The 15,117-nt window shown below is 50.2% G+C and overlaps 6 protein-coding genes across 6 annotated transcripts; 3 read left to right on the forward strand and 3 right to left on the reverse strand.

Annotated features, from left to right (window-relative positions):
* Window positions 1-313: 313 nt before the first annotated feature.
* On the forward strand, window positions 314-1,144 carry AA0111_g4330 (hypothetical protein; the record flags this gene model as incomplete). The annotated part of the gene is made up of 1 exon (XM_028650321.1): window positions 314-1,144. One exon carries the CDS (start codon window positions 314-316, stop codon window positions 1,142-1,144), a length of 831 nt encoding a protein of 276 aa, XP_028508012.1.
* Window positions 1,145-1,613: 469 nt separating this feature from the next.
* Window positions 1,614-3,393, reverse strand: AA0111_g4331 (hypothetical protein; the record flags this gene model as incomplete). Its single annotated transcript, XM_028650322.1, has 4 exons — window positions 1,614-1,855; window positions 1,913-2,523; window positions 2,574-3,192; window positions 3,375-3,393. 4 exons carry the CDS (start codon window positions 3,391-3,393, stop codon window positions 1,614-1,616), a joined length of 1,491 nt encoding a protein of 496 aa, XP_028508013.1.
* A 931-nt stretch (window positions 3,394-4,324) lies between these two features.
* AA0111_g4332 (hypothetical protein) lies at window positions 4,325-5,671 on the forward strand (the record flags this gene model as incomplete). Its single annotated transcript, XM_028650323.1, has 1 exon — window positions 4,325-5,671. One exon carries the CDS (start codon window positions 4,325-4,327, stop codon window positions 5,669-5,671), a length of 1,347 nt encoding a protein of 448 aa, XP_028508014.1.
* Window positions 5,672-6,768: 1,097 nt separating this feature from the next.
* On the forward strand, window positions 6,769-7,944 carry AA0111_g4333 (Cytochrome c peroxidase; the record flags this gene model as incomplete). Its single annotated transcript, XM_028650324.1, has 2 exons — window positions 6,769-7,181; window positions 7,233-7,944. 2 exons carry the CDS (start codon window positions 6,769-6,771, stop codon window positions 7,942-7,944), a joined length of 1,125 nt encoding a protein of 374 aa, XP_028508015.1.
* Window positions 7,945-8,355: 411 nt separating this feature from the next.
* Window positions 8,356-9,548, reverse strand: AA0111_g4334 (hypothetical protein; the record flags this gene model as incomplete). The annotated part of the gene is made up of 2 exons (XM_028650325.1): window positions 8,356-9,215; window positions 9,434-9,548. 2 exons carry the CDS (start codon window positions 9,546-9,548, stop codon window positions 8,356-8,358), a joined length of 975 nt encoding a protein of 324 aa, XP_028508008.1.
* A 419-nt stretch (window positions 9,549-9,967) lies between these two features.
* On the reverse strand, window positions 9,968-10,606 carry AA0111_g4335 (hypothetical protein; the record flags this gene model as incomplete). The annotated part of the gene is made up of 3 exons (XM_028650326.1): window positions 9,968-10,131; window positions 10,253-10,526; window positions 10,580-10,606. The coding sequence occupies 3 exons, from the start codon at window positions 10,604-10,606 to the stop codon at window positions 9,968-9,970; spliced, it is 465 nt and encodes a 154-aa protein (XP_028508009.1).
* Between the last annotated feature and the right edge of the window lie 4,511 nt (window positions 10,607-15,117).

The following is a 15,117-nucleotide window of genomic DNA, read 5'->3' on the forward strand; positions in this document are numbered from 1 at the left end:
TTAGTATCGCAGACGTCGAAGTATTTTCGAGAGCGGCTGGAATCAGTGTGCGCCAGAGCCAAGCCCCACAGCTTAGCGGCGCTGGCCTGCAAACGGCCTAGCGCCACCACGCCATCTTATCTTATCGGGCCATCGTCATCCCATCTGGGGGAGACAGGAACGTCAACTGTCAATACCGAACAAGTCACAGGTTCAGCTTGTTGGCAGTTTTAGAAGCTGCAGAGATTCAATCAAGTGCCCGTCGTAAGACTCGTACAGGGTCCACGATACTACAACTAGTATTTTACGTTACGCGCCTAGCTCGCGCGTCACTATGGCCTCCCAAAACGTCAAGAAAGTCACCAAGACGCAAACTAATCGCCTACCTGCTCCTGCCCTCTTCGTCGGGCCACCATCGCATAATGCTTCCAACACTTCGTTACACGAGATTCGATCCCCTACAAAGACGCCCTTAGTCCGCCAACGTTCACTGCTCTCCCCAGATTCGCAGCGACCTCTTCCACCTACGACAACCAACGATGGCGACCACCTCAGTCTTACTTCCACAAACCCTTCCGCACCCTTCCAACGGCGACAAAGACAGCATAGCCAAGCAGCGGATGCCGAAGCATCGTCACGCGCCGAAGCAATATGGGCCGAGATGCAGAACACATTGGAGGAGGTGGAGCTGAGCGCCATCAAGGGACCAGGTATGACCGTCTTCGGTTCTGAACATTCCCGAGCCCTTGATGAGCTGCGAAAAGCGCAGATAGAACTCGCGAAAGCATGGGCACGCTCAGAAGAGGATGAACAGACACCCGAACAACAGAAGAAGTCACAGGATAGCAAAGCGAACGATCTGCAACCACAGAGCCTTGCACACCCTCATGACGGGGCAGGATCCGGAAAGGGTGAGAAGTTGTTTGATCGCATCAAGCTTGAGGAGGAGACAGAAAAAGATATCGAGTTGAGCCGGAAGAGGAGAGAGGAGAATGACAGGTACTTTGAGAAGGTAAACAAGGGTGTGCAAGAGGTCGTTGTAAGGTTGGAAGAAGTTGCAAAGGCGATGAGGGGAGTTGAGAGCGAGAGTAAAGAGATCTGGGGGCATGGCAGTGAAGAAAGCGTGGACACTGCAAGCGTCACGACGGCACCGAGCGTTACCTGAGATGGCAAGCAACTACACACAACAATTGCGCAAAACCACCTATTTATGCACGGGTCAGTGTAGACCCAGATACCTATTGAGGTTGTATTCTCCAGACCCAGAAGGATCCACACGCCTCCATACCAAGACGCCACACATATTTCAAAAGGAGCTCTGGTTGAAGTCAGATAAGCTTTCACTGAAACATTCTAGGGTTAGTAGCAAAATGTTAGAAAGGTCGCGTGCAAGACGATCAATAAGACCTGAGACACGTAGCAAAAGATGTTACACACGCGGTGAGTATGATACACTGGGGCTGCTACACCGTATAGTGTAAAGGCAGCGTCATAAGAATTCATATAGCGTTGTATAAAGTCTGGAGCTCAATAGCGAGAAAACCACATCTCTGTAATTTTCTCTCTTAACCTGATCAAGGTTAGATTCTACAATATCTGCTCTTGTTCTCCTCGTCTAGTCTTTGTTTTACCGTCTACAAGAGGTAGCGGTATTCCGGGTTCAGGTCGCCCATTTCGGTCTTTTCGTACTCCGTCAACCCAACATCCCTGACGCTCTTGTTCCTCTTCCGATTTGCCCAGCTGCACATGACAAAGTACGCGCAGCAACTCAATGCACTGAGGCATACAAAACCGATAGCGATTGAGTATCCTCTTGTGTACTTCGGCGCATCTTTCTTCAGGAATGAATAGACTGCAATAATACCACCAATGTTACCTAGGGTGTTTAATTAGTTTTCAACATCTCATATGGTGTACATCAGGAATTACTCACCAAAACCAACCTGCCATGCGCTTCCCACAGCTCGACGGTGGTGGCCACCCAAGTTCATGTTGAACCAACATACGATGACTGGCATAGCGGTGTAGGCCCCCATCGCTACTAGGAAGAGCGCCGCGTACTGTAGGTTGCGATTGTCGTGCACAGAGATGAGAATAGCGAAACCGGCGATACAGACAGCAATAGGGAAAATGGCGAACATGAAGCGGTGCTTGAGCCTGTCTGAGAACCACGCAACAAGCATCGAGAAGCCAAACGCGGCAGCCCATGGAGGAACACTGTGAAGTTGTGTTTGGATAGGAGAGTAGCCGAAATCCTGGATAATAGTCGGGGAGAAGTAGGCATATCCATAGGCGGGAACGATCAAGCCAAAGTACATGAGTCCGCCGAGCAGGATTTTGGGATCTTTGAAGATGTTCGCCACATCCTTGGCTTTTATGGGTCGTTCGCGCGCGGAGCGCCCTTGATCGATCTGGAGCCTGGCTTTGACGAAGGCGCGTTCGGGCTCCGAAAGCCACTTAACTTCCTCTGGAAAGTTTGGAAGCAAGAAGAAGAATGCGAAGGAAACTAGAACGGTCAAGAGTCCTTCGAGAATAAAGATCCATCTGTCGGAGTCAGTGTATGTTGGGTGTGCACTTGCACATCTAAAACTTACCTCCACCCACGGTATCCCGAAATACCTTCCATCTTGCCAATTGCAGAGGCTAACAACCCGCCAAAAGCTCCGGCCAGAGTTGTTGAGCTGAAGAAGAACGAGTATCGCTTCTGCGCCTCGTGTCTCCGGTACCACATGCCGATTAAGTAGAACGCACCGGGGAACATGCCGGTTTCAAATAGACCGAGAAAAAATCGAGTCGCAAGTAAACCAGCGTAGTTCTGCACGAAGCCTTGTAGCATAGTTACAAGTCCGAAACCAAACATGCAGATACTGAGCCAGACTCGAGGCTTCATCTTCTTGAGGAGCACATTGGAAGGGATTTCGAACAGAATGTACGGAATGAAGAAGATGACCAGGGCGGTATTGTAGCGATTGTCCCGTACTAAGTCGAGTTCGACGCTGAGTCCAAAGACGTTCGCGTTTGCGATATTGACACGATCCAGGAAGGCCAGAAGATACATGATGCAGAGAAAAGGAATGACATGGAGGTCGATTTTGGCCACGAGTTTGGATTCCGTAGTGTTTGGTGGACACTGAATGAGCGCCGGGTCGTCATCGTAGGTGTTGTCGTAACGAGGGACAGGGTCCGTCTTCTCAAAGTCCGAAGACGGTGCATCTTTTGCAGATGATCAGCGTGATCCAGTGAATCTAGGAATACGTCGTGTTGCATGGAGGGACGCCTTGAAGAAGCAAGAGACGTGAATCTGACGATAAGCTTGCAAGCTGACAAGATTCGTCAAGCATTCCGGGGGAGTGATCCGAGACAACTTGGCAGTGTAATGACGAGATGCAACTTACTGTCTTTCTTTCCAAACATGATGGAAGCTGACTTGTTCAATCCACCTGGTTGGTCAACTAGTGCACCGGGGTAGATCCGACGCCAGGTTCGCGCTTCCACTGCACTTGAAACAGGCGGGAGTGAAGAGAATATAACGTGGAAAGCGGATAACGAGATAGAGTCATTGCGAAGGCCGAGGTCGCTGGTGACCCTAGCACTAGATCTGACCACTCTCGCATCCTCCACGCTCGCTAACCCCGCATCTTTGACTTTGCCCTTTTTCCCATGCGTAAGCGATGCAATTCCTCATTAGGAAGCTGCTCTGCCGTTCCCCAGCGCCAAGTCACGGGTACACAAGGAGATGGCGCAGACAGCATGCTGCTAATCATCCAGCACTCGGCTCTAGCAACAAGCAAACTGGACAGGCGACTTTGGCCGGCTCAAACCTGTAAATAAGGCCCGTAAGCGTGCGCCTCGCGTGTGATGTAACCATGTGATCAGCGGTGTGGCGTCGGGCCTAATGGGAAAAAGATGCATCGGAGCAGATTGATGCGGCATAGCGAGCGCGCATCATTCCGCATGTCAGTGTCGTGAAGAGTTCCTGGATCCATATCTCCACTGGCAGACGTATTTTTTTTTACCAGGTACACTTCTAGGCTGATGTCAACTGGACACTGTAGATGTGATGGCTACGGGTGGTCGCGCTGAGTAAGGGCCAGGTTTTATATCCGAAGGGCCAACCTTGTAGTCGGGCAAGTTTGGTTCGGCAGCCGACCTCAACTCAAGCCTGGGCGCGCGAAAGTCTCAGCGTCGTCCACACTCCTTTCCTTTCTTTCCTTCAGCCTCTCGACCGTCCACACTCCAATCCGCCATCTTGCCAGCACCTTATGCAAGGCCCGAGCCTATACGTGGAAGTGTGACTGCGAGCGACCCGTTACGATACCCAGAGCGGCTGGCCTGCTGACCCGAGATGGTGAATGCCAAATATGTCGCCTTTACAGTCAACAAGCAGACTCCATTCCTGCAGACACCGGATCAAGCCTACGCAACCGTGATCAACTGTCGGCGCCCCGGCGGGAAGCGTGCGGGGCTGGCGCAAGAGGTACGGTCTCACAATGTGCCCTTGGCAATGGTCGAAGGCAGTTTGAAGCGCAAGCGGGGCGACGAGGGCAGAAAGGACTCTGAGCAGGCGGCAAACCCTGCTGTCTACTCGGGAAACGATGCGACGACTCCACTCGTTGCGGCACCGGCCCGCCAGCTGCTAAATCAACAGTGGCAGCAGCGCAAGCCGACGAGATTACGGAGGGGCAAGATCTTGTCCAAAGGCGTCGACTTGGACTGTTGGTTCATCATACTTTCGTATTCGGACCCTGCGCAACTGCTGGAGATGCGTAGCAAGATTGCCTCATGCTATCGGTTTTTGCGGGATAACCCCATGCTCTGGAAGCATAGCAGGGATTACTACTACGGAAACGACATGCCGGACCCACCTCCAGGTCTCACCGAGTTCCAGTTCGCCCATCTGCGTCATGGGCATGGCTGTATGGACTGCGGTGCGCCAAACACTCGCAAGACGTTCTGGGCCTTTCTGCGTCGCATGTGCAAAGACTGTCTCAACAACCAGGTTGTCAAGGAATACGATGCAATTGCCCAGCTGCGGGGCCTAAACGGCGAAGACGTTTCTTACATCCGTGCTGCTCTGCCCAGTGGTATCTTCGATTCTTGGGGCAACTTTGTCGGCGTGGGGCCCGCGAGTACGCATGCGTTGAAGACCATCTACCTGCGGTCAGATGTACAGAAGCTCGTTGCCGAGTTCCACAGGGAGTCAAGAGAGAAGACTCCCAACACAGAAGAGACTGCCGCATGGTGGACTGAATGGCTGGCTGCAAAGGCCAAGCAGGTAGAAGAGCGCCAGATGTTTGCAAAGAAAATGGAGCAATGGGAAGAGATGCAGCGAACAGCTAGGACCTCCGACTATAACGCAAAGAAGTCACGGCGCAAGAACTTTTTCAAAGAAAAGGCGTCGCAACTGACTCCGCCCATCAGCGTCAAAGAGCTAGAAGCCTGCCCGGCCTACAAGCGTGCCATCACCATTCCTAAAGATCCCAATAACACGTCCTGGGATCTCCTCAAGCCCAAAATCGTCAAGGAAGCAGCCGAGAACGCAGCCAAGAGGAATATGGAAGAGTCGCGACCACCAACAGCATCCAACTCTGGCATTTCCACACCTACCAGCAGCCTAGACGGTTACCCACACCCGCATCCCTATCTCGGTATGATCATGGGTATGCCTCCGCACAACGGTCATCTGTATTGATCATTTTCGTTTGTGCATTTCACGTTTGGATGAGTAATACACGAGAGAGGTAATGTTTCGGGTAATGATCGCATTCATGTCATGGCATTGGAGTTGTTATTCATTCTGGTTTCTTCACGCACACAAACTGAGTGAGCATTTCCTTGTAAGGCGTTAATCAAGACTTGGGATTGCATCGAAGGACAGCGGATGGGAGGCGTTGACCGTGTTGGCTTCTTTTTCATCACCGCTACGAACGCCCTGGATATTCGCAGTAATTGAACTCATGTTTTACTTGACAAATCTCGTGCATGGAGAAACAGTGAAGTACCACTATTAGATCGAGAAAACTACCTCTTTGAGCGATGCACCCACTTTTGCCGTGCATGCCGCTCATCGGAGAGGAACGGCATGTGGGCATGGCATGAGTCAGTCTCGGCGGCTTAGTACACGAAAGCTCTGGTTGGCCACCGTGTCTACCCAGTATGGCAAGTACCACCGTGATAAGAACGAGGGGATGAAGAGAGTGAGGTTTGCTACACGACGAGTAGAAGGTGACGACATGCGCCGCCCAAGAGATGGAATGAAGATGCCGCAGAGCCTCATCTGTTACCCCTCATTTGGCTGGCTGGCCTGCGTCGATCGATGCGGCCACGGCGAATCACAGCGTGTGGAAGTCGGATTATGCACGAGGGCAACGCCCAGCCCTTTGAGGCTACAAAACCACGGTTTTCCCTGCCTAATAGCTCCAACTCTGTTGTCTGCCAGATAACTTGGACAAAATTTCCCAATCGGCGAAACATGGCTTCGCGATCGGACGTGTGTCGCGGTGGCATCAGATATCGTAATCCCAAGGGTCCAGACGGTTATGCCCCGTAATACATCTGATTGGTGCAGAGGTCATCAGAGTGGGTCTTTGCCGTTGTTTCCAGAAAGAAAGATTGTCGCCATCGGGTGTCCGAGGCATTGAGAACATTATCTTTAAAAGCTTTCCCGCGCCTACGACCTGGTTGCTTCTTCGTTGTTACTCCCTTCGATCTTACTGCATTTGTGCAAACGCCAATTGACCTCAGAGGCAAATTGAGCTTATCAACACACACCTCTCGACTTGTAGCACAATGGCATCTGCCTCACGAAGCTTCTCCCGCGCCCTGCGCACCGCCGCTCCCTCGTTCCGTACCACCTCAACTCGCTCCTCTGCCCGCTTCGTCGCACCCACACAGAATGCCTTCCGCAGCCAGCAACGCGGATACGCTTCTCAGCAGGAAGGACCAGACAAGCACGAGGGCAACCCAACTGGCCTAGCCTGGGGTGCTGGTGCCCTCCTCGTTGGTGCTGGTGTATACAGCCTGTACACATACAAGCCCGAATTGTTTGGTCAGACCAGCAGCAGGAAGATCTTCACACCTAGGTTCGAGGACTACCAGAAGGTCTACGATCATATCGCAAAGAGGCTCGAGGAGCACGACGACTATGACGATGGCAGCTACGGACCTGTACTGCTGCGTCTGGCATGGCACGCTTCGGGAACGTGAGTACCATGATTTCTCTTCCATCAAACAGGGGTGCTAATGAGCAACAGCTTCGACAAGTTGACCGGAACTGGTGGCTCCAACGGTGCTACTATGCGCTTCGCTCCCGAAGGCGACCACGGCGCCAATGCTGGTCTCAAGGCTGCCCGCGACTTCCTTGAGCCCGTCAAGGAGGCTTTCCCGTGGATCACATACTCCGACCTGTGGATTCTTGCTGGTGTCTGCGCCATCCAAGAGATGCAAGGTCCCAAGATTCCATACCGAGCTGGACGCTCCGACCGCGACGTCTCCTACTGCACGCCCGACGGTCGTCTGCCCGACGCAAGCAAGGACGCTAGCCACATTCGCGCCATCTTCGGCCGCATGGGCTTCGATGACCGCGCCATGGTCGCCCTCTCTGGTGCACACGCCCTAGGCCGTTGCCATACCGACCGCTCTGGTTTTGACGGCCCCTGGACCTTCTCCCCTACTACCCTGACCAACGACTACTACAAGCTCCTGGTTGAGGAGAAGTGGTCATGGAAGAAGTGGAACGGCCCCAAGCAGTTTGAAGACGTCAAGACCAAGAGCTTGATGATGTTGCCGACCGACATGGAGCTTGTCAAGGATAAAAGCTTCAGGAAGTACACTGATTTGTACGCAAAGGACAACGACGCTTTCTTCAAGGACTTCTCTGAAAGCGTAATGACGCTGTTCGAGCTTGGTGTACCATTCCAACAACCTGAGGATCAACGATACGTCTTCAAGAGCTCTTTCGACTAAGTTTGTACAAGAGAGTGCGAGGGAAGATTGGGGTTTTACTTTGAGCCAGAGATATCCATCTAGATTATTAGACCGTTGCTTTTCTTAGGCAGCATGTGCTAGATCACTTTCGGAGATTACTTGTTTAATAGTCCGCATTGTAGACTTTTGAGCATACAGCACAAGAACAAGATTTTTGAAACGTTATACACATTTACTGAGTTCTCGATCGGGAAGTGAGGTAACGGCGACTATAACCGTATATGTGACAGTATGCATAGTGTTTTATGCCTCGCCATCCTACCGACATCTATGCATACTGTCTTTTTGCTAAAGCAGATGGTCTTCATCTTCTACAGTTCTGTAATCACGTCTGTTTTGGTCTTAGGAGTGATATGTCCTCATTCAATGGCGCTTCAACTCGCCGCCCCCTCAGTCACTCTTCAGCGCATTCGCAAGCTGTGCCGTCTTCTTTTTCCAGTACGCCTCATGATCCTCTTCAATTCTGCAGAAATCACCCATCTCCTGGTTGCCTAGCTCCGTCACCATTTTCTCCAGCTCCTTAGTCTTGCCTTCAGATAAATCTGGAATGAGAGGCAACGTGCCGTTGCGATCACTTGAAGGTTGATGGATAAAATCTGGGAACTGATCTGTTGGCGTGGCGTCGTACTTGTCACAAACGCCTGGTGCTTCTTCTTCTTCTTCTTCTTCTTCGAGAAAAGTAACACGCCTTTTGCCGACAAGAGGTTTGTAGCGTGGAGAAAAGCTGTCGTTCTCAGGAATGAACAGAGTGTCTTCAGCGTCGGTGGCTTCAAATGGAGATGAGGAAAGTGGCAAGGTCTTCTCATACAATCCTTGTTCAGTGAATAGCATCTCTGCCATCGTTTCGTCGCCCAGACATTTAGCTCTCAGCTTCCAGATCTCACTCACGACAGATTCCCACTCTTTCTGCAGCGTTCCCAGCTTCTTCGTCTCTTTGGCAATCAACTCGTCATAGTATAGCATACGAGTTTCCAGTGTCTGCACAAACCGTACACTCTTTCCTCTACTGTCGATACGCCGCAGTGATAGCTTGAACTGAGAGATGGGTTGATACAGTTGTGTGGCTAGACGTTCGTACTTTGCTGGGCCGGAAAGCCTTAGGGGCGAGGCGTTGGAATTTTGCTGACTGCTGTTCGGGGTGATCGTTCGTAGAGTACCGTCGTAGAGGTTATGGAGAAGTGAATCGAGAGTTTTGGTGATGTTGAGTGAGGTAGTGTTGTAAAGATGGCGGCGGTACTCGTCGCTAGCATCTGTGTGGAATGGTATTAGTTCCCTGTACGTCAATAAAAGAATAGTTGTGCAGCACCTTTGAAGAACACATTCAGAGGGCGCCTTCCCGAGGATCTCTTTTTTCCTCCACTTTTCTTTATGCTTCGTGGGGAAGAGCGTGACTTGGCGCTCAGCAATGTCGTAGCATTAGCGTCTTCGCCGGTAAACTTTGAGTTTCTATGAGTTACCTGGAGTGTACTGTTTCTTTTGTCAATCTTATTGTTTTGCCTCTTGAAGACGGTGGCAGCTGAAATTGTCTTTTTCACTCTTGCGAGCGATATCTTCTTCGCTGGTAGGTCCACGTTACCGCGCATTCTTAGAGCGGGTTCAGTACGCTCAACTCCCATCCTAAGTGGCATCGATCAGGTGCGGATGACGTATTATATGTGTCGAGAGGTACGAAGCCGAGCGTGGAAATGAATCCAAGACTGGCCAAGGTTCGTCGTGTGCTCCGGTTATCTGGAGGAAGTCGCGCCCGCGTTGAAGGGAAAGAGAATCCAGTTATGTAGAACATGACAAATTGCAGAAAAGAAGTGTCTTCAAAATAGTGGCATTCACGTTATCAGGTTGTCTTGGAAAATCCAGCAATGCGGGTCGCCGCATACCTTATTCGTCGCAAACGTATACATTCTTGTTGTTACAGAGGCAGTTGCCAAGCGTTTACAGTAAATGCGGTATTGTATGACACAGTCTTTACACACCTTTCATGCTTCGTTGTTGCGTCATGTATTGCTTATGGTGCCTGTCCGTCCGCGGGAACGACTACACCTTTCTTCTCCAGCATCTTCGCAAGCGATCCGTCTTGGTGCATAGACATGAGGATGTCGCAGCCACCGACAAACTCCTTGTCGACGTATAGCTGTGGTATAGTCGGCCATTCAGAGTATTCTTTAATACCTGTTTTACACCTGTCAGCCTGCATGGTTGCATATATTGTCCTGCGGTGACCCGAGACGTGCATCGACTCGAGTTCAATAGTCTCAATGCCAGACTACGGTGTATAATCGGAGCGACGCACCTTGCCTAAGATCCTGATCCTCTAACACGTTGAAGGCAGTAAACTTCTCTGGATCAACCCCCTGCATACCCAAGATCTGTATGCTAGCTCTCGAGAAGCCGCATTGTGGTGTCTCTGGTGTACCCTTCATGAACAAAACAACGGGCGATGATGCGACAGCCCTGTCAATCGCGGAACGGACTTCATCAGAAAGCAATCGTGCTTGGAATGGTGTGAGGAATCGTGCCGAGGGGATGGGGCGAGCTGTGCTTGCGCGGGTTGCCGCTCGGAAAGCCTAGTAATTGTTAGGTGGGAGATGATAACTACACGTGAATTTCAGGGACTGACTGAAGGGATTGCACGTCTTGTGAACATCGTGGGTGATTGAAGTGGTGTTGACAAGAAAGTCTGGTGATGCCACCACCTCCGCTGTTCGCCGCACCCGAAGTTTTGGATGAGGTCAGAACGCCAAGGCCGCTGATTCGCCAACCTCCCATTCGTTCTTTTTCCTTCCTTGCGCAAATCGAACCATTATTAATCGACATGTGGACAACCAAAGCAAAGGATCCAACTCAGTACTCATCGGAGGGGCCAGAACCGCAGTTCGTTACGTACTGAGGTAAGAGTCGCGTAAAGACAACTCCACCTACAACCATGAAGACGGCTGCTACCAGGCTCTCCACAAATACCAGGAAGACCATCAAAGTCAGGCTTTCAGTCCGACTTGACAGCGCCCTGGGCCAAGCTCACAGCCTATAGCAGCGTGAAGTAGTTATCACTAATAATGCTTGATGCAACGCGCACAGGTAAAGGGATGGCTAGCAAGATATGATAAAGACTTACCACTCGTAGCCTGATTTCACGCAAACCGAATACCTATATAGTATCTGATGTCCGATACAGTTATCTGCGGAAGTACCCGAACACCAAGTCGATATCAAGTCACAAGCAACAGCAGTCGCCGCTTCTGCAGTCACGTCATATAGGAGATATACTCAAGCGGACCAATACAAGCCCCAGAGATGACTAAAGATAGCAACTGCGTCTAAACATCGCTCAGAAATGCGCCGACGCCTTTAACAGCTTTGGAACAGACGGTTTTGTATCTAGTTGACACTAACAAAGCTATTGACAAACAAGTCTGTACTTGGATGGTGGTCGCCCAGATGATCCGCCTCTTCATCAAATGGGAGAGAACAAGAGATCTCTCGCCTATGTGACATCCCAACAAACAGAAGAAGATCGATGCCGATTTATGGGGCTTACCCATACTCTTCCAATCCCTACTACCGCGCGACGAGGAACATGACGGTGGTTGGGACGAATAGTGCAAAGTCTGTGAGATGGCGACATGGAACGACGTAAGGAGTAGTGAAGGTGGCTTCGCTGTGTCATTCGAGATGTTTGCGAAGAACGGAAAAGTCACAGATATCGCGCCGATAAGGATATTGATGAAGAAGCCTAAATTTGGGAGCTGGAAAGTGGAAGGATGGATACATGCTACGGAAGCAGGTACTTACATCACTACCCGCTCACGTATTGCGTCAAGACGCCGTCAATAAGCGGTCCGATAGCCATGCCTGTCTAGCAGAATTCGTCTCATGAGTAGCTTTCAATATTCTTAAAGTCAGTCATAACCACTGAATTCCAAACACTATGCCTTTGCAAACTACTAACATTGTCAGTCCTAAAGTCGCGGGGAGAATAAATATAGCACCCAAGGCGGAACGCCGTGCCTGTGACTTACAAGACCATTTATGTAGAGGCACTATTCTTGTGACAACAGTCAACACCCCCTTCTCTAGTCATAAAACCCCTGTTCCAGTAACAGCACGATGAAGAACAGGGGACGTAGACGAGGTTGAGACAGCACACCGTAAAGATATTAGTTTGAAGATAAAGATAGAGGTGAAGAATTTGTGCTTTGCGCTAAAGTATGTGTAGTTTTAATGCTATATGAGCTTCTGTAGTGCTGTAGTGAGGTATAAGGTGATTACCTTAGAGCACGTAAGGCACTTCTATACCATCTGATACTACATACATTCACTTTATATCTTTACCTAAGGACAAGGTTCAACTTCTATGTTAGTATCCTAGCATCTCGCTATTCCCAATAATACGTATTTTTACAGTCTGTGAAAGCCCCTTGTCATGTATGGTATAGCGTGGAGGATGGGATCAAGGAAGTGGCTGTTAGTGGCATTTTTAGTATGACTTGATCGATATGATCAAGGCCCATGTAAGTCATCCGTACTTACCCAGCTGTAATGCTTAAATTTGATAGAACGGTAACGAAGACGTAGGATCATACCACATAAGGCCGACTATAACTCGAGCCCGCTAATACACTCATTTTTCACTGCCATAGTCACTCCCTAATAGATTAGGAGCCGTGGTTTCCAAACCTTCCTCGAACATGCCATTGCACATATGGCTAGTGTTTTTTTTTAGGAATTAGGTATCCGTTTGAGATGCGATCATGGCTACGTCTCATATCGTTCTGATCTCCTCGGCCTGAATCCGCTATACTGCATCGTGAGTTAAGGTCGGCGGCGGAGAAGATTGCATTCCCTTCACCTCGGGGTGTCATCTCGATTCTTTGGTCATAGTTCTTGGGCGTACCTAGGTGTTTGCCGTCTTCTTCCGTTGTCAGGTGTTGCAATACGAGTGCGACGTAAGATATTCCTACCTAGGTATAATCAGTTCTAAGGTCTAGCCGACAGGCGAACGATTGCAAGCTGCAAGTACAGAAATGATCCAGAAGAGAGACTCAGGATAGAATCTACTAGAGTAGAAGCAGAAAGACGAGAGAATGATCGAGTCGTAAGTTGCATGACTCATATTTGCAGATCAAATTCCGCGGCTGCTTCCTTCTGATACGCAAGGGCTGTTGTGCACCACTCAAGCAACCTTAGTACCTAGATACCCAGCAACGGGTCGGGCAGATTATTCCGAACCTAATGTGCACTCCCCAGGATCTGCGCGAAGCTTGGCGACCCAACGTTCACTGAAGAACATGGCTTAATACCACTACTTAAATAGTTTTATCTTGCCTGCTCAAACAGACGCATTGAACATAGTCGCTATACCTCGTAACACGTTGATTATAACAAGCTGACTAGACGATTGTTTCTGATCAAGAATCGATATGCCACGTTTCTCATAGTTGCAGTGACGCTATTGAAGCGCTACCACCAATTACAGGGACAATACCCTTAGAGTCATGACAATCAGCGCCGAATTGAGCTTCCTCGACAGTTGCCAAAGTAGCTCTGTGACAACACAAACATGACGCAAGAGATGTAATGCTTCCGAACAGGAGGCCAGTGCCCAACCCTTGAGAATGTTCACAGGTTTCGATGTGTTGATAGGACACATTTGGTCAAATCTATAAGATTATCCCTAGACTTAGGATAGCTTACCTGTAGAGTATTGAGCGACTAATAATCCATAAGTGCGATACTAGGTCTCCTCTCCTAGATCGAGGTGATGCTAGAGTCAGATCAATCCAACCTGTCTACGCAGTGCGAGATGGGCAACGCAGTACATGTACCCTAGAGAACGAGATAGATTTACTCCTCAACTTCAAGATATTTGGTTTATGATTCGCGTCTTTTTTCTTGGTAAAAATGCTCATCAGGCGGCAAAGGGACGTAATGTCTTGGACGTGTTGTTTTTGAATGGGGTTCGTTGAACTCGTGGATGCAGTGGCTGTTTGTACGGCAATGACTTGGCCATGAGGTCGTAAGTCGAGACTGTTTGCGGCACGGAGTGTTTGAGATGCGGTCGAGAGATCGATATAGGTTGTCTGTAGTGGGTAGCTGGTTGTTGGAGAGGATGCTAAAGCTATGGAGCTGGTGTAGGTTGTGTGAAAGGGTAGAAGAAAGTCTAGGGCACTTGACGGCTACGAGTAGGTCCTTTCGCTTGGCCGGAAATTTGCAGCACGGCTGGACGACCTCAGGCCTCCCGATTGTGTTTTGGACTTGGCCAATTTATCCGTTGTGATACTTGGCCCAAGCCCGACGGCTCAAGGTGAACAAGGTAGGTAAATCATTCAATCAGTCAATCAGTCAATCAGTCTCCTTCGCCTCGCTACAGCGGCTGCGAAGCATCTTGCCGAAGACACGCGAAGATTTGATAAGCATCGACCCCTCTCGTTGCTGTCACGCTGGCCTAGTCATATTCCCGCTCGTAGTGACGTCTCGATCGCGGGAAACTAATAGTCTGATAAGCTAGCCTTCAGATATCGACGATGATTACGCTTCCGCGAGTGGACCTACGTTACACTGCAGTTGGTCTCGGAAAATCTAAAACCGACGTTGATGAGGCGATCGAGGTCTCGTCAGACCTGCTGCACCGACGCCTCCTCCAAGGTTGCCGGCTAAAGTACTAACGATGAAACGGAGCCTCAACTGCTGCCGAGCCTAATGTTGGTCAATCAGGAGATATTGCGTTGCCTCCCTCTGGCGAGATGTTGAGCTGCATGTAGGAGTGATGGGGTCGGCGGTGTCCATGGACGTTATCGATGGCTGTAGCAAGTACTCAAGTCTCTCGCAAGGACTCAAAGTGACAATACTGTTTGCACAATTGTTCCAGCTCTTTCGAGGGTGGGAGCCGTACGTAAAGCGAGAAACGCCGGTGGCCCATTACTCGACTACTCCCAGGGCGGCATGCCGCTCATGGAAAAGCCGATAGGGCTGAAGAAAGCGATGCGACGCCTCTTGAACATTGCGGATGCAGTTTCGCGGAGTTCTAGAGCCAGCCTCGCGCAAGCGGTGCGCCTATGGGGAGTATCGATATACGCCTATCCGAATACCAAGCTCGTATCTGTGGTGTTGTTGCTGGGCACTTCAAGCCTCGAGGCATACATATGGCATTTGGCAATC

Source organism: Alternaria arborescens, assembly GCF_004154835.1.
Source record: "Alternaria arborescens strain FERA 675 chromosome Unknown contig_8, whole genome shotgun sequence".
NCBI classification, from domain to species: domain Eukaryota; kingdom Fungi; phylum Ascomycota; class Dothideomycetes; order Pleosporales; family Pleosporaceae; genus Alternaria; species Alternaria arborescens.